Here is a 26,882-nt window from a genome sequence, read left to right as displayed (position 1 = left end):
CTACTATTGGAAAGTAGTACTGGTATACACATTGTTAATGGAAAGGGGGCCAGTGTTATGTGATCACTGTACATGCCATGCCCCTTTCCATTAACAATACGTATAGCAGTTGGGGAAACAACCATTCCCCAATCTCTATCACGGTGCTGTGGGGTTCCAGCCATCTCCAGCGGACTCTGTAATGCATTAGTCAATCGTTACGCTGCGCAATATCAGACCTATTAAAAAAAAGCAGTGGAGTCAGGTGATTCACTGGTTCCCCAGTGGGCCAGTTAATGTTTGATATATAGATTCTTACTTTTTATATATTTCTTTTCAAGGAAAGAAAATGTCTGATCTTTACCATGAATACAAGGGAACTCTTTTCCCTCAGAAGTCAAGCTCTCTAGAAGATCTGGCATTTGTGGAAAATGAATTTCAAGTCCGAGATGATGACATCTTTAATATTACATATCCAAAATCAGGTAAAGGTTGACTAAATATAAGCGGCAGAAAGTGATAACTAAAGGCCTCTGTGCAAGAATCATCCCATAACAACAAATAAGGTCCATTGCACATTTCAGTATTATTTGTAAGGAAGACTTGTCACCAGGTCTGAAAATCCCAATGACACACACAATCTTGTAGTCGCTGTCATCATGATCATTTTGGTGGTTTGCTCATTCAATTCATTGGAGATCTAGGTCATTAAAGCAGACATTTTTAACATATCTGGGGCAGTCCTGCCATATTTAACGAAACTGGCTGGGTCTTTCTTTATGTTTTTTGTCTTTCCTAGATGTACAGTATTTTCTGACTACTCTGTTACACAGAGTAAGGAAATTTGTTCTAGAAATTTCCGATGGCAACAGTAGGCCTCCTCTACCTCTATGCCCTTGTGTAACTGAACAGGCTGCACATGTGGAATATCTACATCTGAAATTCCATTTAATAATTTCAATTAAACTACAGCCCCTCAGCATAGTCAGGTTTTTTGCCTTTTCTTTCTTATTTGTTGTTCTTGGTGCTATGTAGTACTACTCATTTTTTTTGTATGGTATGTGTCCAAGTTCTGATCAATTGTGGCATGATGGGAAGGCTACTTAGTAAATTATTGTATGGGAAAAAAAATTGAAGAGCTAGTATGCACTAAAATTCCTACCATTGTGCTATTCATTATATGATCATTTAACTACATGTAAGTGTTGTAATGTTCCTCTTCATCTCCCCCAATTTAGTGCCCCCTCAATATGCCCCAGTTTAATATCCTCCTTCAGCTGCCCCATTTTAATGCCCCCCATCTAACCCTCTAGTTCAATGTTCTACTTCCTCTCCCCCAGTTTAATGTCCCCCCATTCATCTGCTTTCAGTTTAATGCTCCTTCATCTTCCCCCCCATTTAACATGATAAAACACTGACCTCTCCTCTGTTCAGGGAGCTGCCGTCGTGATGTGAGTGATGTCATCACATCGTGCCTACAGCTCCTGGGGCTGAAGCACACAGGAACTTCACTCCTGTTGTTTAATATGTTAATGATTTTGATACACTGTCACATTTGATACACTGTCTCATACTGTCTGCTCATTTCTGATTTATAAAGTGCAGTTAAATATGTTGGTACACTATAAATAAAATTATTTGTATTATTTAAATGCAAGTGTTTAGATTACAAGATTTTTCTTTCCATTTGTCTTTAATAACAATTAACAGGTACTACTTGGATGATTGAAATTTTAAGTATCATCCAAAAGAATGGAGACCCATCCTGGAACCAGACTGTGCCAAACTGGGATAGAGCACCTTGGATTGAAACCTTGGGAATTGCTCAAAAGCTGAAACTTAGTGATGAACATCCACGTATTATCACTAGCCACTTGCCAAGGCACATTTTTATGAAATCCTTTGAAGGTTCTAAGGCAAAGGTAACACAATAACACAAACAATGCAGTAAATCTCATGCTGGAAATCTACAGTATTATAAAGCCTGTGACAAAATAATGTTGATATTGTTGTGTTCAACAGTTCAATTATAGTTTCAAAATTTATAGTACATAACCAATTTTCTTATAAATAACAAATGTGAATATAGTATACAGTATGCACTAGAAAGTGTTGCAGTACAACCCCCAGTGTATTACTATAAAGGTCATGAAGAGATATGGGTGATCCTCTTAAGATTTATTTAAGTTCAGGTTTGGTCCCAAGGTCCCAGGTTTAGCTTGGTCCCAAGATTAATATCAGGTTGAACAAGTTCAGTACAAACCCCAGCATAAATTGGCTTAAAACATGTTTCCATATACTATACTAGAGGGAGGACCCGGCTTCGCACAGGTATATTACATTTTATATTTGTATAGTGGCCCCATAAGAAATGTCCAATTTTGCACTGGTGTATTTTGTATGTTGTTTGTGTGTATGCCCATAAGCGTCATGTGATTATGTGTATCTCATTTTGGATATCAGTGAAAAACCTGTGATCAGTTGTTATGGATACCTGGAGTAAAGCTGTATCTAATCCTTCCCCATGTAGTACTATGTTTAGACTCAAGTATCTAATCCTTGTTGGTGTGGTACTGTGTGCAGATGCACATATCTAATCCTCCGGCGTGTGGTACTGTGTGCAGATGTGTGTATCTAATCCTCCCCCCGTGTGGTATTGTGTGAAGAGGCATGTATCTAATCCTCCGGTAAGTGAAACTGTGTGCAGACATGCATATCTAATCTTACGGCATGTGGTACTATGTACAGACACACGTATCTAATCTTCTGGCATGTGGTACTGTGTGCAGACAGGTGTATCTAATCCTCTGGCGTGAGGTACTATGTGCAGATGCGTGTATCTAATCCTCCCCAGTGTGGTACTGTGTGCTGAGATGCGTATCTAATTATCTGGCATGTGGTACCGTGTGCAGAGGCATGTATCTAAACCTCCAAAGTGTGGTACTGTGTTCAGACCCACGTATCTAATCCTCCCCTGTGTGGTATTGTGTTAAGAGGCACGTATCTAATCCTACAGCGTGTGGAACTGTGTGTAGACGCGCATATCTAATCCTACAGCATGTGGTACTGTATGCAGACACGTGTATCTAATCCTATGGCGTGTACAACTGTGTGAAGATGTGCATATCTCATCGTCTGGCATGTGGAACTGTAAGCAGACATGTGTATCTAATCCTACGGCATGTGGTACTGTGTGCAGACGTGCTTATCTAATCCTCTGGTGTGTGGAACTGTGTGCCGATGCGTGTATCTAATTCTCCCTTGTGTGGTATTGTGTGAAGAGGCGCGTATCTAATCCTACGGCGTGTGTAACTGTGTGTAGACGCGCGTATCTAATCCTACGGCATGTGGTACTGTGTGCAGATGCGCGTATCTAATCCTCTGGCGTGTGGTGCTGAGTGCTGAGACGCGTATCTAATTCTCTGGCTTGTGGTACTGTGTGCAGAGGCATGTATCTAATCCTCCAAAGTGTGGTTCTGTGTGCAGACACACGTATCTAATCCTGCCCTGTGTGGTATTGTGTGAAGAGGCATGTATCTAATCCTGCGGCGTGTGGTACTGTGTGCAGACGCGCGTATCTAATCCTCCCCGTGTGGTACTGTGTGCTTAGACGCATATCTAATTCTCTGGCTTGTGGTACTGTGTGAAGACACACGTATCTAATCCTCCCCTGTGTGGAACAATGTGTAGATGTGCTTATCTAATCCTACGGCATGTTTTACTGTGTGCAGACGCATGTATCTAATCCTCTGGCGTGTTGTACTGTGTGCAGATGCGTGAATCTAGTCCTCCCTGTGTGGTACTGTGTGCTGAGACGCGTATCTAATTCTCTGGCTTGTGGTACTGTGTGCAGAGGCATGTATCTAATCCTCCAAAGTGTGGTACTGTATGCAGGCACACGTATCTAATCCTCCCCTGTGTGGTATTGTGTGAAGAGGCGTGTATCTAATCCTATGGCGTGTGGAACTGTGTGTAGGCGCGTGTATCTAATCCTACGGCATGTGGTACCGTGTGCAGATGTGCATATCTTATGCTCTGGTGTGTGGAACTGTGTGCAGACACGTGTATCTAATCCTATGGCGTGTACAACTGTCTGCAGATGCGTGTATCTAATCCTCTGGAGTGTGGAACTGTGTGTGGATGCGCGTATCTAATCCGACGACATGTGGTACTGTGTGCAGACGTGCATATCTTATGCTCTGGTGTGTGGAACTGTGTGCAGATGCGTGTATCCAATCCTTTGGCATGTGGTATTGTGTGCAGATGCATGTATCCAATCCCCCGGCGTGTGGTACTTTGTGCAGACATGTGTATCTAATCCTTCGGCATGTGGAACTGTGTGCAGACGCATGTATCAAATCCTTCAGTGTGTGGAACTGTGTGCAGAAGCGCGTATTTAATCCTCTGGTTTGTGGGACTGTGTGCAGACGCGTGTATCTAATCCTCTGGCGTGTGATACTGTGTGCTGATCTGTGTATCTAATCCTCTGATGCGTGTATCTCAGTTTGGATATCAGTGTTGTATTGTGCATGTGTAGTGACCGTGTGTATTGCAGTTGTAATATGAGTGAAAGTCTTGCAGGTTTGTATTGGCTAAGGGGAGGGGGCACTGTGTTTGGAATGCTGTATCTCAGCAACGGTACGTCCGAGCGAGTTGGAGTCTTGTCTTAAACCTTCCCGGATATCTGAAGTATCTCTGTACCAAATTTGGTGAAGATCAGTCCAGTCGTTTGGTTCGCATTAGAGAACAGACAGACAGACAGACAAGAATTCATTTTTATAATATAGAGAGATATATCTTTATTAATAACTAGAGGGAGGACCCGGCCTCGCACGGGTATATTACATTTCATGTTTGTGTAGTGGCCCCATAAGAATTGTCCAATTTTACACTGATTTATTTTGTATGTGATTTGTGTGTATGTCCGTAAGCGTCATGTGATTATGTGTATCTCATTTTGAATGTCAGTGAAAAACCTGTGATCAGTTGTTATGGATACCTGGAGTAAAGCTGTATCTAATCCTTCCCTGTGTAGTACTGTGTTTAGATGCAAGTATCCAATCCTTGTTGGTGTGGTACTTTGTGCAGATGCACATATCTAATCCTCCGGCGTGTGGTATTGTGTGAAGAGGCGTGTATCTAATCCTCCAGTAAGTGAAACTGTGTGCAGACGCGCATATCTAATGACTCTGGCGTGTGATACTGTGTGCAGATGCGCGTATCTAATCCTCCCCATGTGGAACTGTGTGCTGAAACGCGTATCTAATTCTCTGGCATGTGGTACTGTGTGCAGAGGCCTGTATCTAATCCTCCAAAGTGTGGTACTGTGTTCAGATGCACGTATCTAATCCTCCCCTGTGTGGTATTGTGTGAAGAGGCGCGTATCTAATCCTACGGCATGTGGAACTGTGTGTAGACGCGTGTATCTAATCCTACAGCATGTGGTACTGTATGCAGACGTGTGTATCTAATCCTATCGCGTGTACAACTGTGTGAAGATGCATGTATTTATTCCTCTGGCGCGTGGATCTGTAAGCAGACGCACGTATCTAATCCTACGGCATATGGTATTGTGTGCAGACGCATGTATCCAATCCCCCGGCGTATGGTACTGTGTGCAGATGCACGTATCTAATCCTCCGGCGTGTGAAACTGTGTGCAGATGCACGTATCTAATACTACGGCATGTGGTACAGTGTGCAGACGTGCGTTTCTAATCCTCCGGCGTATGGAACTGTGTGCAGATGTGCATATCCAATCCTTTGGCGTGTGGTACTGTGTGCAGAAGCACATATCTAATCCTTCCCCGTGTGATACTGTGTGTAGAAACGCGTATCTAATCCTCTGTGGTGGTGCTATGTGAAGACATGTGTATCTAATCCTCCAGCGTGTTGAACTGTGTGCAGATGTGTGTATCTTATCCTCCCCCGTGTGGTATTGTGTGAAGAGGCATGTATCTAATCCTACGGCGTGTGGAACTGTGTGTAGACGCGTGTATCTAATCTTACGGCATGTGGTACTCTGTGCAGACACATGTATCTAATCCTTCAGCGTGTGTAACTGTGTGCAGACGCGCACATCTAACCCTCGGTCGTGTGGTACTGTGTGCAGATGCACGTATCTAATCCTCCCCTGTGTGGTATTCTGTGAAGAGGCATGAGGTACTGTGTGCAGAAGCATGTATCTAATCCTCTGGAGTGTGGAACTGTGTGTAGACGTGTGTATCTAATCCTACGGCATGTGGTACTCTGTGTAGATGCGTGTATCTAATCCTATGGTGTGTACAAATGTGTGCAGACGCGCGTATCTAATCCTCTGGAGTGTGGAACTGTGTGTAGACGCCTGTATCTAATCCTTCAGCTTGTGGAACCGTGTGCAGATGCACGTATCAAATTCTTCAGTGTGTGGAACTGTGTGCAGACCCGTGTATCTAATCCTCTGGCGTGTGATACTGTGTGCTGATCTGTGTATCTAATCCTCTGATGCGTGTATCTCAGTTTGGATATCAGTGTTGTATTGTGCATGTGGAGTCACCGTGTGTATTGCAGTTGGAATATGAGTGAAAGTCTTGAAGGTTTGTATTGGCTAAGGTGGGGGGGGGGGGCACTGTGTTTGGAATGCTGTATCTCAGCAACGGTACGTCCGAACGAGTTGGAGTCTCGTCTTAAACCTTCCCGGATATCTGAAGTATCTCTGTACCAAATTTGGTGAAGATCGGTCCAGTCGTTTGGTTCGCATTAGAGAACGGACAGACAGACAGACAAGAATTCATTTTTATAATATAGAGATACAGTCCTATGAAAAAGTTTGGGCACCCCTATTAATCTTAATCATTTTTAGTTCTAAATATTTTGGTGTTTGCAGCAGCCATTTCAGTTTGATATATCTAATAACTGATGGACACAGTAATATTTCAGGATTGAAATGAGGTTTATTGTACTAACAGAAAATGTGCAATATGCATTAAACCAAAATTTGACCAGTGCAAAAGTATGGGCACCTCAACAGAAAAGTGACATTAATATTTAGTAGATCCTCCTTTTGCAAAGATAGCAGCCTCTAGTCGCTTCCTGTAGCTTTTAATCAGTTCCTGGATCCTGGATGAAGGTATTTTGGACCATTTCTTTCTACAAAACAATTCAAGTTCAGTTAAGTTTGATGGTCGCCGAACATGGACAGCCCGCTCTCAAATGATCTGAAAACAAAGATTGTTCAACATAGTTGTTCAGGGGAAGGATACAAAACGTTGTCTCAGAGATTTAACCTGTCAGTTTCCACTGTGAGGAACATAGTAAGGAAATGGAAGACCACAGGGACAGTTCTTGTTAAGCCCAGAAGTGGCAGGCCAAGAAAAATATCAGAAAGGCAGAGAAGAAGAATGGTGAGAACAGTCAAGGACAATCCACAGACCACCTCCAAAGAGCTGCAGCATCATCTTGCTGCAGATGGTGTCACTGTGCATCGGTCAACTATACAGCGCACTTTGCACAAATAGAAGCTGTATGGGAGAGTGATGAGAAAGAAGCCGTTTCTGCACGTACGCCACAAATAGAGTTGCCTGAGGTATGAAAAAGCAAATTTGGACAAGGCAGCTTCATTTTGGAAACAAAAATTGAGTTGTTTGGTTATAAAAAAAGGCGTTATGCATGGCGTCCAAAAAGAAACAGCATTCCAAGAAAAACACATGCTACCCACTGTAAAATTTGGTGGAGGTTCCATCATGCTTTGGGGCTGTGTGGCCAATGCCGGCATCGGGAATCTTGTTAAAGTTGAGGGTCGCATGGATTCCACTCAGTATCAGCAGATTCTTGAGAATAATGTTCAAGAATCAGTGACGAAGTTGAAGTTACGCCGGGGATGGATATTTCAGCAAGACAATGATCCAAAACACCACTCCAAATCCTCAGGCATTCATGCAGAGGAACAATTACAATGTTCTGGAATGGCCATCCCAGTCCCCAGACCTGAATATCATTGAACATCTGTGGGATGATTTGAAGCGGGCTGTCCATGCTCGGCGACCATCTAACTTAACTGAACTTGAATTGTTTGTCCAAAATACCTTTATCCAGGATCCAGGAACTGATTAAAAGCTACAGGAAGCGACTAGAGGCTGTTATCTTTGCAAAAGGAGGATGTACTAAATATTAATGTCACTTTTCTGTTGAGGTGCCCATACTTTTGCACCGGTCAAATTTTGGTTTAATGCATATTGCGCATTTTCTGTTAGTACAATAAACCTCATTTCAATCCTGAAATATTACTGTGTCCATCAGTTATTAGATATATCAAACTGAAATGGCTGCTGCAAACACCAAAATATTTAGAACTAAAAATGATTAAGATTAATAGGGGTGCCCAAACTTTTTCATAGGACTGTATATGGAAGCTATTTATAATAAACTAGAGGGAGGACCCGGCTTCGCACGGGTATATTACATTTTATGTTTGTGTACTGGCCCCATAAGAATTGTCCAATTTTGCACTGGTGTATTTTGTATGTGGTTTGTGTGTATGTCCATAAGCGTCATGTGATTGTGTGTATCTCATTTTGGATGTCAGTGAAAAACCTGTGATCAGTTGTTATGGATACCTGGAGTAAAGCTGTATCTAATCCTTCCCCGTGTAGTACTGTGTTTAGATGCAAGTGTCTAATCCTTGTTGGTGTGGTACTTTGTGCAGATGCACATATCTAATCCTCCAGCGTGTGGTACTGTGTGCAGATGCACGTATCTAATCCTTCCCCATGTAGTACTGTGTTTAGATGCAAGTATCTAATCCTACGGCATGTGGTACTGTGTGCAGACGTGTGTATCTAATCCTATGGCGTGTACAACTGTGTGAAGACACGTGTATCTAATCCTCCCCTGTGTGGTATTGTGTGAAGAGGCGCGTATCTAATCCTATGGCATGTGGAACTGTGTGTAGACGCGCGTATCCAATTCCCCAGCATGTGGTACTGTGTGCAGACGTATCTAATCCTATGGCATGTGGTAGTGTGTGTAGATGTGCGTATCTAATCCTCCCCCGTGTGGTACTGTGTGCAGACGCGTGTATCTAATCCTCCCCCGCGTGGTACTGTGTGCGGAGACGCGTATCTAATTCTCTGACTTGTGGTACTGTTTGCAGAGGCATGTATCTAATCCTCCAAAGTGTGGTACTGTGTGCACACACACGTATCTAATCCTCCCCTGTGTGGTATTGTGTGAAGAGGCGCGTATCTAATCCTTCGGCGTATGTAACTATGTGTAGATGCGCGTATCTAATCCTTCGGCGTATGTAACTATGTGTAGATGCGCGTATCTAATCCTTCGGCGTATGTAACTATGTGTAGATGCGCGTATCTAATCCTTCGGCATGTGGAACGTGTGCAGACGCACGTATCAAATCCTTCAGTGTGTGGAACTGTGTGCAGAAGTGCGTATTTAATCCACTGGTGTGTGGGACTGTGTGCAGACCCGTGTATCTAATTCTACGGCATGTGGTACTGTGTGTAGACGCGCGTATCTAATCCTATGGCGTGTACAACTGTGTGAAGACACGTGTATCTAATCCTCCCCTTTATGGTATTGTGTGAAAAGGCACGTATCTAATCCTACGGCATGTGGTACTGTGTGCAGACGCGTGTATCTAATCCTATGGCGTGTACAACTGTGTGAAGACATATGTATCTAATCCTCTCCTGTGTGGTATTGTGTGAAGAGGCGCGTATCTAATCCTACGGCGTGTGGAACTGTGTGCAGACGCGTGTATCCAATCCCCCGGCATGTGGTACTGTGTGCAGACGCGCGTATCTAATCCTATGGCATCTGGTACTGTGTGCAGAGGCATGTATCTAATCCTCCAAAGTGTGGTACTGTGTGCATACACACGTATCTAATCCTCCCCTGTGTGGTATTGTGTGAAGAGGCGCGTATCTAATCCTTCGGCGTGTGGAACTATGTGTAGACGCGCGTATCTAATCCTACTGCATGTGGTACTGTGTGCAGACGCGTGTATCTAATCCTATGGCGTGTACAACTGTGTGCAGACGCGCGTATCTAATCTTCTGGAGTGTGGAACTGTGTGTAGACGCGTGTATCTAATCCTAAGGCCTGTGGTACTCTGTGCAGTCGCGTGTATCTAATCCTATGGCGTGTACAAATATGTGCAGATGTGCGTATCTAATCCTCTGGAGTGTGGAACTGTGTGTAGACGCCTGTATCTAATCCTTCGGCATGTGGAACCATGTGCAGACACACGTATCAAATCCTTCAGTGTGTGGAACTGTGTGGAGAAGTGCGTATTTAATCCTCTGGTGTTTGGGACTGTGTGCAGACGCGTGTATCTAATCCTATGGTGTGTACAACTGTGTGAAGACACGTGTATCTAATCCTCCCCTGTGTGGTAGTGTGAAGAGGCGCGTATCTAATCCTACGGCATATGGTACTGTGTGCAGACGCGTGTATCTAATCCTATGGCGTGTACAACTTGTTAGGAGTATTTAGGTTCTTTACTTTCTATTTTTCTTACCTGGGGAGTTTTTGGCTGCGCGGTGTCTGGGGTGGCATCCTGGCGCTGCGGGGTTGTCCTGTTGTGGGTATTGGTGCACACCTTCTGACTTGCACGCGCGCACTGCTGGTAGGCAGCTTTATCTCCTGGTTGATTAGTCTGTCCTCCCATTTGCACCTGGGAGGAGTGGTCTCTACTCTGTATTTAAACCCATGCCTCCCATGGTTCTGTGCTGAGTGTCGCTTTTACAGAGCTAGGCCTTAGCAGGAGGAGTAGGTGGTTATCTGGGATAGAGGAAGTTCCGTGGTTGGTTTTTGGGAGGTTTGGGTGAACTAGTTGGTTTGTGTGTTTTCCCTTCTGTGTTCACCAATCCTCCCTCTGTGTATAATTGACTGTGTGAGTGAATTGCCTTATCCTTTGATTTCTACTCAGTTTCCCTGTGTTTGTTTCCTAGTGTAAGGTTCCTTCCCATATTGGTTTGGGGGAATCCTTTCCCACATTTTTCCTGTGTGCTGCTTGTGTTGTTAGTCAGCGCACACCCTTGTCAGTCCCTGTCAGTAGCAGCTTCACTTGTTCGTTAGGGGTGACCCCCTTTAGTCTCCAGTCCCTAGAGATCTTATAGGGCATTCCTTCTCCCACTTCCCTCTAGGCCTACGGTATCAGTGAGAGAGGAGCTGTCGGGGTCAGGCTTAGCCTGAGAACAGCCGACCCACACCCGTGAGGCAGGGACCGGGATAGCTAGTGGGAGTAGTGCAGGGCGAGATTCCCTTCTGCTATTCCTTAGCCCCGTTGCAGCTACCTGGACTGACATAACAGTACACTCAGTCGGTAAAAAAAAAAAAAAAAAAAGGTTCGTTTGCATTATGACGGACCTGAAACAGTTGTACCAGCCGGTGCAGCAGATTTCCACTGAGATGGAGGGGATCAAGCTACGAATGGATGCCATCCAAGCTTCTGGCGTATCTCAGTTACAGCAGTTGGCTCAACACACAGCCTCTCAGGTGGAGGGCATACAGAGGCAGGTGAGTAGCGCCCCTGTGGGTCGGCCTCTGGAGCCAAAAGTCAGCTTACCTGAACCCTTCCGAGGTAAGAGGTCAGATTTTTTCCGATTTCAAAAGGACTGTCTTTTGTATTTCCGGCTACGGCCGGTTTCCTCTGGTTCTGAGGTACAGAGAGTTGGGATTATTATTACTTTATTGAGAGATGATCCCCTCATCTGGGCACATTCGTTACCAGCCGACTCAGCTTGCTTACTAACTGTAGAGGCGTTTTTCTCCACAATGGGGTTACTTTATGACGACCCAGACAGGGTACGCACGGCTGAGTATAACCTACGACGTTTGGTGCAAGGGGATCACGCTATAGAGAAATATTGCACAGAGTTTCGTAGGTGGGCAGCAGAAGTACACTGGAATGACCCCGCTCTACTTAGTCAGTTTGAGACAGGGCTCTCAGAACAGGTTAAAGACCATCTAGTTTCTCACCCTGTTCCGGGAGATCTAGATGAGGCCATGCAGCTGGCAATCAGAGTTGGACGGCGCCTCCGGGAGCGTGGAGACAAGAGTCCTGGGGGGCTTAGCCCTCCTCAATTCTCTGTTTTTAGAGAGGACCCGGGGGACCAACCCATGCAGATTGGGGCCACTGTGCGAAGTGCAAGACCCAAGAGTGAAGGGTCCCGCACAGTACGCTGTTTTGTGTGTGGAGGGATGGGACATGTAGCAAGGGTATGCCCCTCCAGAGAATGGTTCGCCAAGGAGAGTAATAACCCCAGGTCTATTGAGGGTAAAGGGAGAAAACCTACTAAGGAGGGAGGTGTGCATATTTCCTGTACTCAGACTGCCGGGTTGACCCTTGAAGGATGGGTAAATGGGCAGAAGTGCCGGATTTTGGTTGATTGTGGTTCGGCAGTCAACCTTATTGACTCAGAGTTTTGTGAGCAATTAAGGGTGAGTCCTTTGGTCTTGGAGTCTCAGATACCGGTGTGGGCTATTGATAAGACCCCTCTACAGCAAGCTGTCATCTCCAAACAGGTGGAGGGTTTGGAGTTTATTGTGGGTGGCCACAGGGAAGAGATTGACTTGTTCTTGTTGTCTAAGTTACCAGCACAAGTAGTTTTGGGGTGGCCCTGGCTGAAGCAGCATAACCCTATTATCAACTGGGAGACCGAGTCAGTAGTTTCTTGGGGGCAGGGGTGTAATGGTCGATGTCTGCCCATATCCGTTATGTCTTTGTCTATAGACAATTTGCCTCAAGAAATATGTGAGTTCAGGGAGGTCTTTGAGGAAAGGGCAGCCAAGACATTACCACCACATCGCACCTATGATTGCTCGATTAAATTTATACCAAATGCAGTGTTACCCAAGACAAGGTTGTACAATCTCACTATTCCGGAGAGGGAGGCGCTCAAAGAGTATATTGAGGGGAGTCTAGAGGTGGGGCATATTCGCCCATCTTAGTCCCCAGTAGCAGTGGGGTTTTTCTTTGTAAAGAAGAAAGATGGTGGGTTGCGCCCTTGTTTGCATTTTAGGGAGATTAACAAAATCACGGTGCGGAATCCCTATCCCATTCCGTTGATCTCGGATCTATTCAGCCAGATTACGGGATCCCGCTGGTTTAGTAAAATAGATTTACGTGGGGCGTATAACTTGCTGAGAATCAAGAAGGGGGATGAGTGGAAAACAGCGTTTAACACACCCCTAGGACACTTTGAGAATCTTGTGATGCCTTTCGGTCTAACCAATGCGCCTGCGTTTTTTCAGAATTTTATTAATGATGTACTAAGTGCCGTCATAGGGAGGGGGGTTGTGGTCTATCTGGACGATATACTCATTTACACCCCGGATTTGGAGACTCATTGGGAGAGAGTAAGAGAGGTTTTAGATCTCCTGAGGGTTAACCAATTAAGTGCTAAGCTGGAGAAATGTGTGTTCGCGGTCAATAAATTATGTTTCCTTGGCTATATCCTATCGGACAAGGGGTTCGAGATGGACCCTGAGAAGGTCAGGGCAGTCTTGGAGTGGCCGCGACCCGAGAACCTAAAGGCGGTCCAACGGTTCTTGGGGTTCTCCAACTATTATCGCCAGTTTATCAAGGGATTTTCTGAGGTTGTGAAACCCATCTCGGACTTGACTAAGAAGGGGGCTGACTGTGCTAAGTGGTCGCCAGAGGCGCTAGCTGTGTTTGAAGAACTGAAGAAGCGATTCTCGTCCGCTCCCATTTTGAGACAGCCGGATGAGAGGTTGGCCTTCCGAGTGGAGGTGGATGCCTCCTCGGTGGGGGTGGGAGCAGTACTTTCTCAGGAGTTCGAGGAGGGTACGCATCCCTGTGCCTTCTTTTCTAAGAAATTCTCTGCCTCTGAACGGAATTATGACATCGGAGATAGGGAACTACTAGCAATAAAACTAGCATTCGAACATTGGCGTCATTTCCTGGAGGGGGCCAGAAGGCCAGTCCAGGTATTTACTGACCACAAGAATTTGATTTATCTTGGGTCGGCGAAGAGATTAAATGCACGGCAGGCCAGATGGGCTCTATTTTTTGCGCGGTTCCATTTTAACGTGACTTATGTGCCGGGTTCAAAGAATGTTAAGGCTGATGCTTTATCCCGGTATATGTCGACTGAGGAGGAACGAGAGACGCCTGCCACTATCCTTGGGGATGGAGTGGTGGTAGCAGTATTGGGCGCGAAATTGGAGAAGGCCTTGATCGAAGCGCAACACGCTGCACCTTCCAAGATACCTAGAAACAAGCTTTTTGTCCCAACTACTCTCCGACAAAGTCTCCTGAGGGAGTGTCACGAGTCGGTTCTTGCTGGTCACCCGGGGGTTTCAGAGACCATGAGATTGGTGTCTAGGAATTTTTGGTGGCCAGGGTGGAGTAAGGAGGTCTTGCAGTTTGTTCAAAATTGTTCGGTCTGTGCAAGAGCCAAGGCGTCGCATACCCGTCCCCACGGTCTTCTACATCCATTGGAACCTCCTAAGGCACCTTGGACTCATCTGTCTATGGATTTCATCACGGGCCTTCCGGTGTCTAAGGGTTTCACGGTCATTTGGGTAGTCGTTGACCGCTTCACGAAAATGTGCCATTTGATCCCGTTTTCCAGGCTGCCATGTGCCAAGACACTATCAGAAGCGTTTATTAAAGAAATTGTAAGGTTGCATGGTCTTCCTGATCGTTTCGGACAGGGGACCGCAATTTGTGGCTAAATTCTGGCGGGCTTTTTGCAGCAGGTTGGGAGTTACACTGTCGTTTTCCTCCGGGTTTCACCCAGAGTCTAACGGACAAACAGAGAGGAAGAATCAGGATGTGGAACAGTTTTTGAGGTGTTTTGTTCGAGAGAACCAGAATAATTGGGCTGCCTTTCTCCCCCTGGCAGAATTTTCCCTAAACAACCATCATTCCAATGCCACAGGTACCACACCTTTTTTTTGCTCCGGTGGTAGACATCCTGTTTTCGGAGTATTTTCTTCCATTTCTTCCCCAGTTCCGGAGGAGGAGCTATTTTCTAAAAAGCTGCAAGGGGTATGGTCCCGTATCCGAGAGAATCTGGTGCGGGCGTCGCACCAGGCTAAGGTCCAGGCGGATCGGAAGAGAGGAGAGTAGCAGTTCTTCCCTGGTGAGATGGTTTGGTTGTCCACCAAGAATATCAGGTTGAAGGTTCCTAGCAAGAAGCTGGGTCCCAGGTTTGTGGGTCCTTTTAAGATCATCAAGATAGTAAATGAAGTGGCGGCGCAGCTGCAACTACCTAAAAGGTGGAAGATAAACCGGGTCTTCCATGTCTCCTTGTTAAAGAAGGCCAAGAAGGGAACGTCTCCAGTTAAGGTTCCACCAGTTTCTGAGTCCGGGGAGTATGAGATATCCCGAGTTCTGGATAGCAAATATGTTCGGGGGAAGCTACGGTATCTGGTGGCATGGAAGGGATACGGTCCTGAGGATAATTCTTGGGTCCTGGAGTCGGATATGTCAGCCCCCAGACTCGTGGAGAAATTCCACAAGGAGTTCCCGAAGAAGGATGCTCCTAGAGAATCCGGAGTCTTCTCCTTGAGGGGAGGATCCTGTTAGGAGTATTTAGGTACTTTACTTTCTATTTTTCTTACCTGGGGAGTTTTTGGCTGCGCAGTGTCTGGGGTGGCATCCTGGTGCTGCGGGGTTGTCCTGTCGTGAGTATTGGTGCACACCTTCTGACTTGCACGTGCGCACTGATGGTAGGCAGCTTTATCTCCTGGTTGATTAGTCTGTCCTCCCATTTGCACCTGGGAGGAGTGGTCTCTACTCTGTATTTAAACCCATGCCTCCCATGGTTCTGTGCTGAGTGTCGCTTTTACAGAGCTAGGCCTTAGCAGGAGGAGTAGGTGGTTATCTGGGATAGAGGAAGTTCCGTGGTTGGTTTTTGGGAGGTTTGGGTGAACGAGTTGGTTTGTGTGTTTTCCCTTCTGTGTTCACCAATCCTCCCTCTGTGTATAATTGACTGTGTGAGTGAATTGCCTTATCCTTTGATTTCTACTCAGTTTCCCTGTGTTTGTTTCCTAGTGTAAGGTTCCTTCCCATATTGGTTTGGGGGAATCCTTTCCCACATTTTTCCTGTGTGCTGCTTGTGTTGTTAGTCAGCGCACACCCTTGTCAGTCCCTGTCAGTAGCAGCTTCACTTGTTCGTTAGGGGTGACCCCCTTTAGTCTCCAGTCCCTAGAGATCTTATAGGGCATTCCTTCTCCCACTTCCCTCTAGGCCTACGGTATCAGTGAGAGAGGAGCTGTCGGGGTCAGGCTTAGCCTGAGTACAGCCGACCCACACCCGTGAGGCAGGGACCGGGATAGCTAGTGGGAGTAGTGCAGGGCGAGATTCCCTACTGCTATCCCTTAGCCCCGTTGCAGCTACCTGGACTGACATAACACAACTGTGTGAAGACACGTGTATCTAATCCTCCCCTGTGTGGTATTGTGTGAAGAGGTGCGTATCTAATCCTACGGCATATGGTACTGTGTGCAGACGCGTGTATCTAATCCTATGGCGTGTACAACTGTGTGAAGACTCGTGTATCTAATCCTCCCCTGTGTGGTATTGTGTGAAGAGGCGCGTATCTAATCCTACGGCATGTGGTACTGTGTGCAGACGCGTGTATCTAATCCTCTGGCGTGTACAACTTTGTGAAGACACATGTATCTAATCCTCCCCTGTGTGGTACTGTGTGCAGACGCGTGTATGTAATCCTATGGCATGTGGTACTGTGTGTAGACATGTGTAGCTAATCCTACGGCATGTGGTACTCTGTGCAGACGTGCGTATCTAATCCTCTGGAGTGTGGAACTGTGTGTAGATGCCTGTACCTAATCCTTCGGTATGTGGAACCGTGTGCAGACGCACTTATCTAATCCTTCAGTGTGTGGAACTGTGTGCAGAAGTGCGTATTTAATTCTCTGGTTTGTGGGACTGTGTGCAGACCCGTGTATCTAATCCTCTAACATGTGGTACTGTGTGCTGATCTGTGTATCTAATCCTCTGATGCGTGTATCTCAGTTTGGATATCAGTGTTGTATTGTGCATGTGGAGTGACCGTGTGTATTGCAGTTGGAATATGAGTGAAAGACTTGCAGGTTTGTATTGGCTAAGGGGGGGCACTGTGTTTGAAATGCTGTATCTCAGCAACGGTATGTCCGAGCGAGTTGGAGTCTCCTCTTAAACCTTCCCGGATATCTGAAGTATCTCTGTACCAAATTTGGTGAAGATCGGTTCAGTCGTTTGGTTCGCATTAGAGCACAGACAGACAGACAGACAGACAGAAATTCATTTTTATAATATAGGGAGATATAGTCTAGGGGAACTATTATATAAGGGGGTATTATATAAAGGAGATATTCATAATAAATGGGGAAAGGTGGTTATGAGGATGATCTATTGTTAATAAAGCTAGGGGAACTATCCCCCTTATATAATAGCTCCCCTAGGGTTATTAACAATAAATCCTCTTATAAGTAGCCCTGAAAGTATTAAAACTAATACCTATTAGTAAATATCGGCCCCCTTTATTAGTAATAAACCCCTATAATTTGTCAGAAAAATAATAAAGCTTTTACTCACCTTACCTGGCTCCCTGCTGAGTCCTGAGGCTAAAGTCTCTCTCCCTGCTGTGGACTCCGCAGAAGGACCTGTGATGACATCACTACAGATCCTTTGTCATCTTCTGTGTAGTGATCTATGTAGAGCAGAGGCTGCAGCTCCCTGTTTCTATCATAGATCTTCATGTACACATCATTGGCGAGCATAGCACGCCAATACATGTGTAACTAGGGCTCCCCTGATCCGGAGCACCAGACCAAACGTCTGGTGCTGCGGATCCCGGAGGCCCCTTTGGAGTTGGGGGACCTGGGCAATTGCCTAGTTTGCCCCCACACCACTAACACCTGCCCTGCCTGTAATTTATTAAATCTGACTAAATCTAACTTTGTTCTACTTCTCCTACTCTCTAGCAATATTGCAAGTTTTGCTGCTGTCAGTGCTTTGTATTGCTTTGGGTCATGCAGTGAGAAATAACACATCCATCCCTTAGTTTCACCATCACTGAAATGCCTTGTGTTCCTGCAGATAGCATCTTATATACTGTAAAAGTGATTAGCATTGTAAGCAGCGCCGCACCTCCCATGAGGCGACCTGAAGTGAGTGCTTCAGACGGTGCTATGCCAGGGCCCCAGGGAGGGCGGCATTTTTGGTTACCTAAGCCAGTCCAGGACAAGCTGTCCTGGACTGACTTAGCACCGAGTGGTGGTTTGGGGAGGCCACTGGAGCAGCGCTGCTCCAGCATCCTTCCCTCACGCTCAGGCAGAGAGCAGGTCGTCTCCGTGCCTGCTCTCTGCCGGCGAACGGCGCTAAGCCCTGCCCCCTGCACTTCACCACGCCCCCTCCACTCCACCAGGAAAGGGGGGGGGGGGGCGGCGTCTTTCTGTAGTTCGCCTCGGGTGGCGAAAGGGGCAGGTTCACCCCTGATTGTAAGGTGTCCACCTACTACTGACTATTGGCTGAGAGGCTGTCAGGTGATTTCAAGTGATGCCAGGACATCACTGTGAATATCAGACACTTGTCTCGTCTCTTTTCTATTTTAACTGAGACAAATCACCAATTATTCTGTTTTGTTCACCCATCTCTAGTCACGAATGACAAAACAACAAACTGATTATCTATTTTATAATCAGCAACAATAAAGATTGTGTTACTTGTATTTTAATGTAAACGGTAATCTTGAACGTATATATATAAATATATACATACATATATATATATATATATATATATATATATATCATATCCCATCGTCAGTCTCTTTTTTAATAATACATTTAGTTTTAATATCCTGTTTTATAAAATTCTTCTTGTATAGGGAAGCATACCCCAGCTGTAAATCATAATTCAGATTTTACTAGATTGAGCCACATGATTAAACCATCTGTATTTTATAAATGTACAAAGAAAAATTTTTATTTATTTTTTTCTGTTTGTAACATCTTTTTTAGGTCATATATACGATCAGAGATCCTAAAGATACTGCTGTCTCTCTATATTATTTTTCCAAAATGAGCGTATTCTATAAAGATCCAGAAAGTATGGATCATTGTCTTAAAGATTTCTTATCAGGAAATAGTAAGTAATTAAAACTTATGCAACCATACATACTGTATGTGTCCCTTAAAAACAAATGATATCAGATTATCATTAGAGATGAGCGAACAGTGTTCTATCGAACACATGTTCGATCGGATATCAGGGTGTTCGCCATGTTCGAATCGAATCGAACACCACGTGGTAAAGTGCGCCAAAATTCGATTCCCCTCCCACCTTCCCTGGCGCCTTTTTTGCACCAATAACAGCGCAGGGGAGGTGGGACAGGAACTACGACACTGGGGGCATTGAAAAAAATTGGAAAAAGTCATTGGCTGCCGAAATCAGGTGACCTCCATTTTAGACGAATAGTGGATTTCAAATCCGGGTCATATGAGAATGTGAACTTTGTGACTATGAGACAGGGATAGCTGTACAGGCAGGGATAGCTAGGGATAACCTTTATTTAGGGGGGAATGTTATTAAAAATAACTTTTTGGGGCTCTATCGGGTGTGTAATTGTGATTTTTGTGAGATAAACTTTTTCCCATAGGGATGCATTGGCCAGCGCTGATTGGCCGAATTCCGTACTCTGGCCAATCAGTGCTGGCCAATGCATTCTATTAGCTTGATGAAGCAGAGTGTGCACAAGGGTTCAAGCGCACCCTCGGCTCTGATGTAGCAGAGCCGAGGCTGCACAAGGGTTCAAGCGCACCCTCGGCTCTGATGTAGGAGAGCCGAGGGTGCACTTGAACCCTTGTGCACCCTCAGCTCTGCTACATCAGAGCCGAGGGTGCGCTTGAACCCTTGTGCACACTCTGCTTCATCAAGCTAATAGAATGCATTGGCCAGCGCTGATTGGCCAATGTATTCTATTAGCCTGATGAAGTAGAGCTGAATGTGTGTGCTAAGCACACACATTCAGCTCTACTTCATCGGGCTAATAGAATGCATTGGCCAGCGCTGATTGGCCAGAGTACGGAACTCGACCAATCAGCGCTGGCTCTGCTGGAGGAGGCGGAGTCTAAGATCGCTCCACACCAGTCTCCATTCAGGTCCGACCTTAGACTCCGCCTCCTCCGGCAGAGCCAGCGCTGATTGGCCGAAGGCTGGCCAATGCATTCCTATGCGAATGCAGAGACTTAGCAGTGCTGAGTCAGTTTTGCTCAACTACACATCTGATGCACACTCGGCACTGCTACATCAGATGTAGCAATCTGATGTAGCAGAGCCGAGGGTGCACTAGAACCCCTGTGCAAACTCAGTTCACGCTAATAGAATGCATTGGCCAGCGCTGATTGGCCAATGCATTCTATTAGCCCGATGAAGTAGAGCTGAATGTGTGTGCTAAGCACACACATTCAGCACTGCTTCATCAAGCCAATACAATGCATTAGCCAGTGCTGATTGGCCAGAGTACGGAATTCGGCCAATCAGCGCTGGCTCTGCTGGAGGAGGCGGAGTCTAAGGTCGCTCCACACCAGTCTCCATTCAGGTCCGACCTTAGACTCCGCCTCCTCCGGCAGAGCCAGCGCTGATTGGCCGAAGGCTGGCCAATGCATTCCTATGCGAATGCATACTTAGCAGTGCTGAGTCAGTTTTGCTCAACTACACATCTGATGCACACTCGGCACTGCTACATCAGATGTAGCAATCTGATGTAGCAGAGCCGAGGGTGCACTAGAACCCCTGTGCAAACTCAGTTCACGCTAATAGAATGCATTGGCCAGCGCTGATTGGCCAATGCATTCTATTAGCCCGATGAAGTAGAGCTGAATGTGTGTGCTAAGCACACACATTCAGCACTGCTTCATCAAGCCAATACAATGCATTAGCCAGTGCTGATTGGCCAGAGTACGGAATTCGGCCAATCAGCGCTGGCTCTGCTGGAGGAGGCGGAGTCTAAGGTCGGACCTGAATGGAGACTGGTGTGGAGCGATCTTAGACTCCGCCTCCTCCAGCAGAGCCAGCGCTGATTGGTCGAGTTCCGTACTCTGGCCAATCAGCGCTGGCCAATGCATTCTATTAGCCCGATGAAGTAGAGCTGAATGTGTGTGCTTAGCACACACATTCAGCTCTACTTCATCAGGCTAATAGAATACATTGGCCAATCAGCGCTGGCCAATGCATTCTATTAGCTTGATGAAGCAGAGTGTGCACAAGGGTTCAAGCGCACCCTCGGCTCTGATGTAGCAGAGCTGAGGGTGCACAAGGGTTCAAGTGCACCCTCGGCTCTCCTACATCAGAGCCGAGGGTGCGCTTGAACCCTTGTGCACACTCTGCTTCATCAAGCTAATAGAATGCATTGGCCAGCACTGATTGGCCAGAGTACGGAATTCGGCCAATCAGCGCTGGCCAATGCATTCTATTAGCCCGATGAAGTAGAGCTGAATGTGTGTGCTAAGCACACACATTCAGCACTGCTTCATCACGCCAATACAATGCATTAGCCAGTGCTGATTGGCCAGAGTACGGAATTCGGCCAATCAGCGCTGGCTCTGCTGGAGGAGGCGGAGTCTAAGATCGCTCCACACCAGTCTCCATTCAGGTCCGACCTTAGACTCCGCCTCCTCCAGCAGAGCCAGCGCTGATTGGTCGAGTTCCGTACTCTGGCCAATCAGCGCTGGCCAATGCATTCTATTAGCCCGATGAAGTAGAGCTGAATGTGTGTGCTTAGCACACACATTCAGCTCTACTTCATCGGGCTAATAGAATGCATTGGCCAGCGCTGATTGGCCGAATTCCGTACTCTGGCCAATCAGCACTGGCTAATGCATTGTATTGGCTTGATGAAGCAGTGCTGAATGTGTGTGCTTAGCACACACATTCAGCTCTACTTCATCGGGCTAATAGAATGCATTGGCCAATCAGCGCTGGCCAATGCATTCTATTAGCGTGAACTGAGTTTGCACAGGGGTTCTAGTGCACCCTCGGCTCTGCTACATCAGATTGCTACATCTGATGTAGCAGTGCCGAGTGTGCATCAGATGTGTAGTTGAGCAAAACTGACTCAGCACTGCTAAGTCTGCATTCGCATAGGAATGCATTGGCCAGCCTTCGGCCAATCAGCGCTGGCTCTGCCGGAGGAGGCGGAGTCTAAGGTCGGACCTGAATGGAGACTGGTGTGGAGCGACCTTAGACTCCGCCTCCTCCAGCAGAGCCAGCGCTGATTGGCCGAATTCCGTACTCTGGCCAATCAGCACTGGCTAATGCATTGTATTGGCTTGATGAAGCAGTGCTGAATGTGTGTGCTTAGCACACACATTCAGCTCTACTTCATCGGGCTAATAGAATGCATTGGCCAGCGCTGATTGGCCGAATTCCGTACTCTGGCCAATCAGCACTGGCTAATGCATTGTATTGGCTTGATGAAGCAGTGCTGAATGTGTGTGCTTAGCACACACATTCAGCTCTACTTCATCGGGCTAATAGAATGCATTGGCCAATCAGCGCTGGCCAATGCATTCTATTAGCGTGAACTGAGTTTGCACAGGGGTTCTAGTGCACCCTCGGCTCTGCTACATCAGATTGCTACATCTGATGTAGCAGTGCCGAGTGTGCATCAGATGTGTAGTTGAGCAAAACTGACTCAGCACTGCTAAGTCTGCATTCGCATAGGAATGCATTGGCCAGCCTTCGGCCAATCAGCGCTGGCTCTGCCGGAGGAGGCGGAGTCTAAGGTCGGACCTGAATGGAGACTGGTGTGGAGCTATCTTAGACTCCGCCTCCTCCAGCAGAGCCAGCGCTGATTGGTCGAGTTCCGTACTCTGGCCAATCAGCACTGGCCAATGCATTTCTATGGGGAAAAGTTAGCTTGCGAAAATCGCAAACTGACAGGGATTTCCATGAAATAAAGTGACTTTTATGCCCCCAGACATGCTTCCCCTGCTGTCCCAGTGTCATTCCAGGGTGTTGGTATCATTTCCTGGGGTGTCATAGTGGACTTGGTGACCCTCCAGACACGAATTTGGGTTTCCCCCTTAACGAGTTTATGTTCCCCATAGACTATAATGGGGTTCGAAACCCATTCGAACACTCGAACAGTGAGCGGCTGTTCGAATCGAATTTCGAACCTCGAACATTTTAGTGTTCGCTCATCTCTAATTATCATATTTTATCTATTCTAGTCCCTTTTGGATCTTGGTTTGATCATGTGAAGGGATGGATGGAAATGCTGGGAAGAGACAACTTTATGTTTCACACCTATGAAGATCTACAGAGGGTAAATACTTGTAATACAGGAAGGAATACTTAATATACTACTATTCTCTTAAGGCACTATTATAGTTAGGCCAATATAAAGAGTTTATTGCAAGTTATCCGTCCTGAAGTGTGTAAGTTTTTTCTCTCTAAACCTGTATAGTATAAAATACATTTACATATTTACATATTATTTGATCTTCATTTATATTAAGTATCAAGTAATGATCATAAATGATCTCTCATGGTAAAGGCAATGTCTTTATATAGTGAGGGACTTCACAGTCAAAGCCCTCCCACCAGCTTGCTGAAGAATCTAGGTAGTGAAATGAAGATAGAGCAGGAAAGTTGGTGATTGGGGAGATGAGAAAACCCCGTTAGGCTAAAGCCCCATGAAGCAGGCCACAGCAAGAATGCTGCGGGGAAAAAAGACAGCGGCAATGCATTGTGGTTTTTCCCGCAGAACTTTTCGCAGAAAGTCCGCAGAAGTTTCCTTTGTCGACTTTCTGCTTCCGTTATACCTATAGGGAAACCACTGGTGTTTTTGTAGATACAATTGACGAAGGGTTTAGGAAATCACATGCATATGCACTGTGCGTATTTTCCCAAAATGTATGGATGGGAATTCGTTGTGGAAAAAAAACTGCAGAAACGTATCACGTTTTTTTTTTCCTTTTAGTTTTACATTTTCTTCTTATGGTGTTCACCATGTGAAAAAATATTATCACAGCTGTACTGCTTGGGTCTTTAGTGTTGCTGCAATACCCATATATTCAATTTTGTTTTATTACAAAATATTTTGGTCAATGAAATGATTTTTTTACATTAAACTTTATTACATTTTTTAACACTAATTATAATCCCCCAGGGGGACTTGAAATACCTAAGACCCTTTATTTGGCCTTCAGCTTCCATATAACGGCATCAGCACCCAGCTATCTTGTTTGTGGGGGGTGCATATCCATGATCCCACTCCTTCCATAGAGTTAAATGCACAGGATCAGAGTTTTCCACTACTGGGTATTGAGAGCAGATTCTGGACCTGCACTGAAGAGAAACTATATTTCCATTGTACAGAACTGACTAGGAGAGTGTTATTAATATGAAGCTAATTTCTGCTTTTTATTGTTTGTGCTAATTTGCTACAGGATCTGCGAGGAAGTGTGATAAAGATTTGCAAATTTCTTGGAAAGGAGTTAGATGACAAAGCAATAGATTCAGTGGTTGAATATGTTTCTTTTAAGAACATGAAAGAGAACAAGATGGTTAATTTCACTCTTCTCCCAACTGGTTACATGGACCATGAGAAAAGCCCGTTTATGAGAAAAGGTAAACACCATGGAACACATTTACTTCTACTACTAATAATAACAACTTTATATAGCGCCAACATATTCCGTAGCACTTTACAAATCAGAGGACATAGTAACAGACAATATGAGACATTATTATGTGACAAATATATAAACATATCAAACAATAGGAGTCAGAACCCTACTCGCAAGAGCTTACATTCTATGAGAATAGCATAAATTAGCAAAATTTAAGTTAGTTTGTAGACAGTTTACAAAAATATGGCAAATTTATCACAGCTTCCATTCACATGGAGGAAAATGGTGAGGAATTTGGTGTGGAATTTCAGCGCTGAAAAAAAAAGCACCCCAATTGACTTCAATGGGTTCCTTTTTTTGCTATACTGCATTTGTTTCCAAATAGATATAATAAGAGAAGAAAAAGTGCAGAAAAAACGCAAAAGACAGAAACGTGATGAAACACCCTGCATTAAAAAATGTTTTCCCTGCGGTTTTTTTCCGTACCGTTTATTTGCTGCGTTCCACAGTGTGAGACCCTGATTTTCCCGACTGACTTTTTCTCTAATTTCATCCTGCAATTGTAAAATCCAATTGCACATAGTACATTAAATCTAGCTAGCTGAAGGGACAGATTGACCACAATATAGGTATTTCACATTTTTCACTTGTAGGTTTACAATAGACAGAATATGCATTGAAAGCGGACATATAACACTGAATATGTATATTCACATGTCAGGTTTTTTATCACTGACCATTTGTCAATGCAGAGAAAATATAAGCATGTTGTAGTTTGATCTGGTTCACATCAGTGATAAAAAACTGACAGTATGAAAAAGCCATCACTATTCAGTCTGTTTTACTAATGGTAGCAATCAACTGAAAAACCGCTATAGTTTTTTTGAGTGAAGGGAAAATCTCATGAAGAACTGATAAAAACTATTGCCATTTGATCAGGGAAAAAAGTAGAACAAAACACTTATGCCAGGTTCCCACCTGTGTTTGGGTTACCGTTCGCAGCGTCTCTTTGGGGACCCCATGAACAGAAGCCTAGTCCACTTCAAAAAGTGGTTAGAATTTAATGGGTTCCACTGGGTTCCCACCTGATTTCCGCACAAAAATGCAGAAAAATTTGGAGAGAACAGTCCTGCTTTTTTAGAGCCTTTTGGCGCTTATTTTGACGCTGAATATGCCTCCAAATCAGCCTCCAAAAATTAAAAAAACTCTATTGGGAGGCATTTTTTGGAGGCTGATTTTGGGGCGGATTCAGCGTCAAAATCAACACTAAAAAAACTCTGTGTGCACTCACCCTTAGGCTGAGGCCCAACGGGACGTAAACGCCGCAATTTGCCCACAGCAGAGACGCTGCTGAAAAAGTTGCGGCATTTTACAGAGCAAGCAGAGGGGATGGGATTCATGTGAATTCCATGCCCACTTTGCGGAAAAAAACTCAGTGCGGACACACTGCGATTTGCAAAGCCTTTGCGGCTTTACAAATCGCAGCATGTCAATTATATCTATGGAAACGCCAGTGGCTTTCCCATAGATACAATTGAGACAGAAAGCGCTGCAAAAAGAACCGCAGTGCGTTCACGCCGCAGTTCTAAAGCGTTGCGATTACGGCCCGTGGGGCCTTAGCCTTAACCGGTTTCAAGGATGGAATCCCCCAGCAGAGATTAGGCGCAGGTGAGAACCTAGCAATGCAATGCTCATGTAAAAAAAGACTAAATCCTCGTTCACATCTGCGTTTGGTAATCTGTTTGGGAAGTCTGCATGGTACCCCCCCCCCCCCCAATGGAATACAAAATGCATTGGCAAGCGGTGTGTGCAGTGAAAACACACCGACCCTAAATGGGGCCGTGTGCTCTCCACGTGGTGTTCACACGGAACATGCGGACAGAAAAGTACTTTGGGGTCCATGTGTTTTCACTGCACACCGCTTGCCAATGCACTTGGTATTCCGTTTGGGGGGATCCCCAGGCAGACTCCCCAAACAGATTACCAAACGCAGATGTGAATGAGGGATTATCTAGATGACCATGGGACTTTCATTCTCACATCCGAGGTGTAAAACGACCATGAAACAATGTATAGATATCAAAATATTGGTCATGTGAATAGTCTCCATTCTCCATGTTAATATACAGTCATGGCTGAAATTTTTTCTGAAAATTAAGTATTTCTCTGAGAATGTTATTGCATTTACACATATTTATTTCCTTTGTGTGTATTGGAACAACATAAAAAAACTGAGAAACTGATGCAAAACTCAAAAAATGGCCAATACAAAATTACTGGCACTCTCATCCTTAA

At 45.3% G+C, this 26,882-nt stretch overlaps 1 protein-coding gene across 3 annotated transcripts in view; it reads left to right on the top strand.

Moving 5' to 3' along the window:
• Positions 1-26,882, top strand: part of LOC142208353 (sulfotransferase 2B1-like) — a 57,284-nt gene that overhangs the window by 18,476 nt on the left and 11,926 nt on the right. For all 3 annotated transcript variants that reach the window (XM_075276805.1, XM_075276804.1, XM_075276803.1), the window contains exons 2-6: positions 321-464; positions 1,690-1,901; positions 18,972-19,098; positions 23,184-23,278; positions 24,405-24,585. In XM_075276805.1, coding sequence (XP_075132906.1) covers positions 329-464; positions 1,690-1,901; positions 18,972-19,098; positions 23,184-23,278; positions 24,405-24,585 — 751 coding nt within the window. In that variant the 5' untranslated portion in view covers positions 321-328. The remainder of the gene's footprint in view (positions 1-320; positions 465-1,689; positions 1,902-18,971; positions 19,099-23,183; positions 23,279-24,404; positions 24,586-26,882) is intronic.

The sequence above is a fragment of the Leptodactylus fuscus genome, chromosome 6 (genome assembly GCF_031893055.1).
Source record: "Leptodactylus fuscus isolate aLepFus1 chromosome 6, aLepFus1.hap2, whole genome shotgun sequence".
Classification (NCBI taxonomy): domain Eukaryota; kingdom Metazoa; phylum Chordata; class Amphibia; order Anura; family Leptodactylidae; genus Leptodactylus; species Leptodactylus fuscus.
This window is presented reverse-complemented; position numbering and strand designations above follow the sequence as displayed.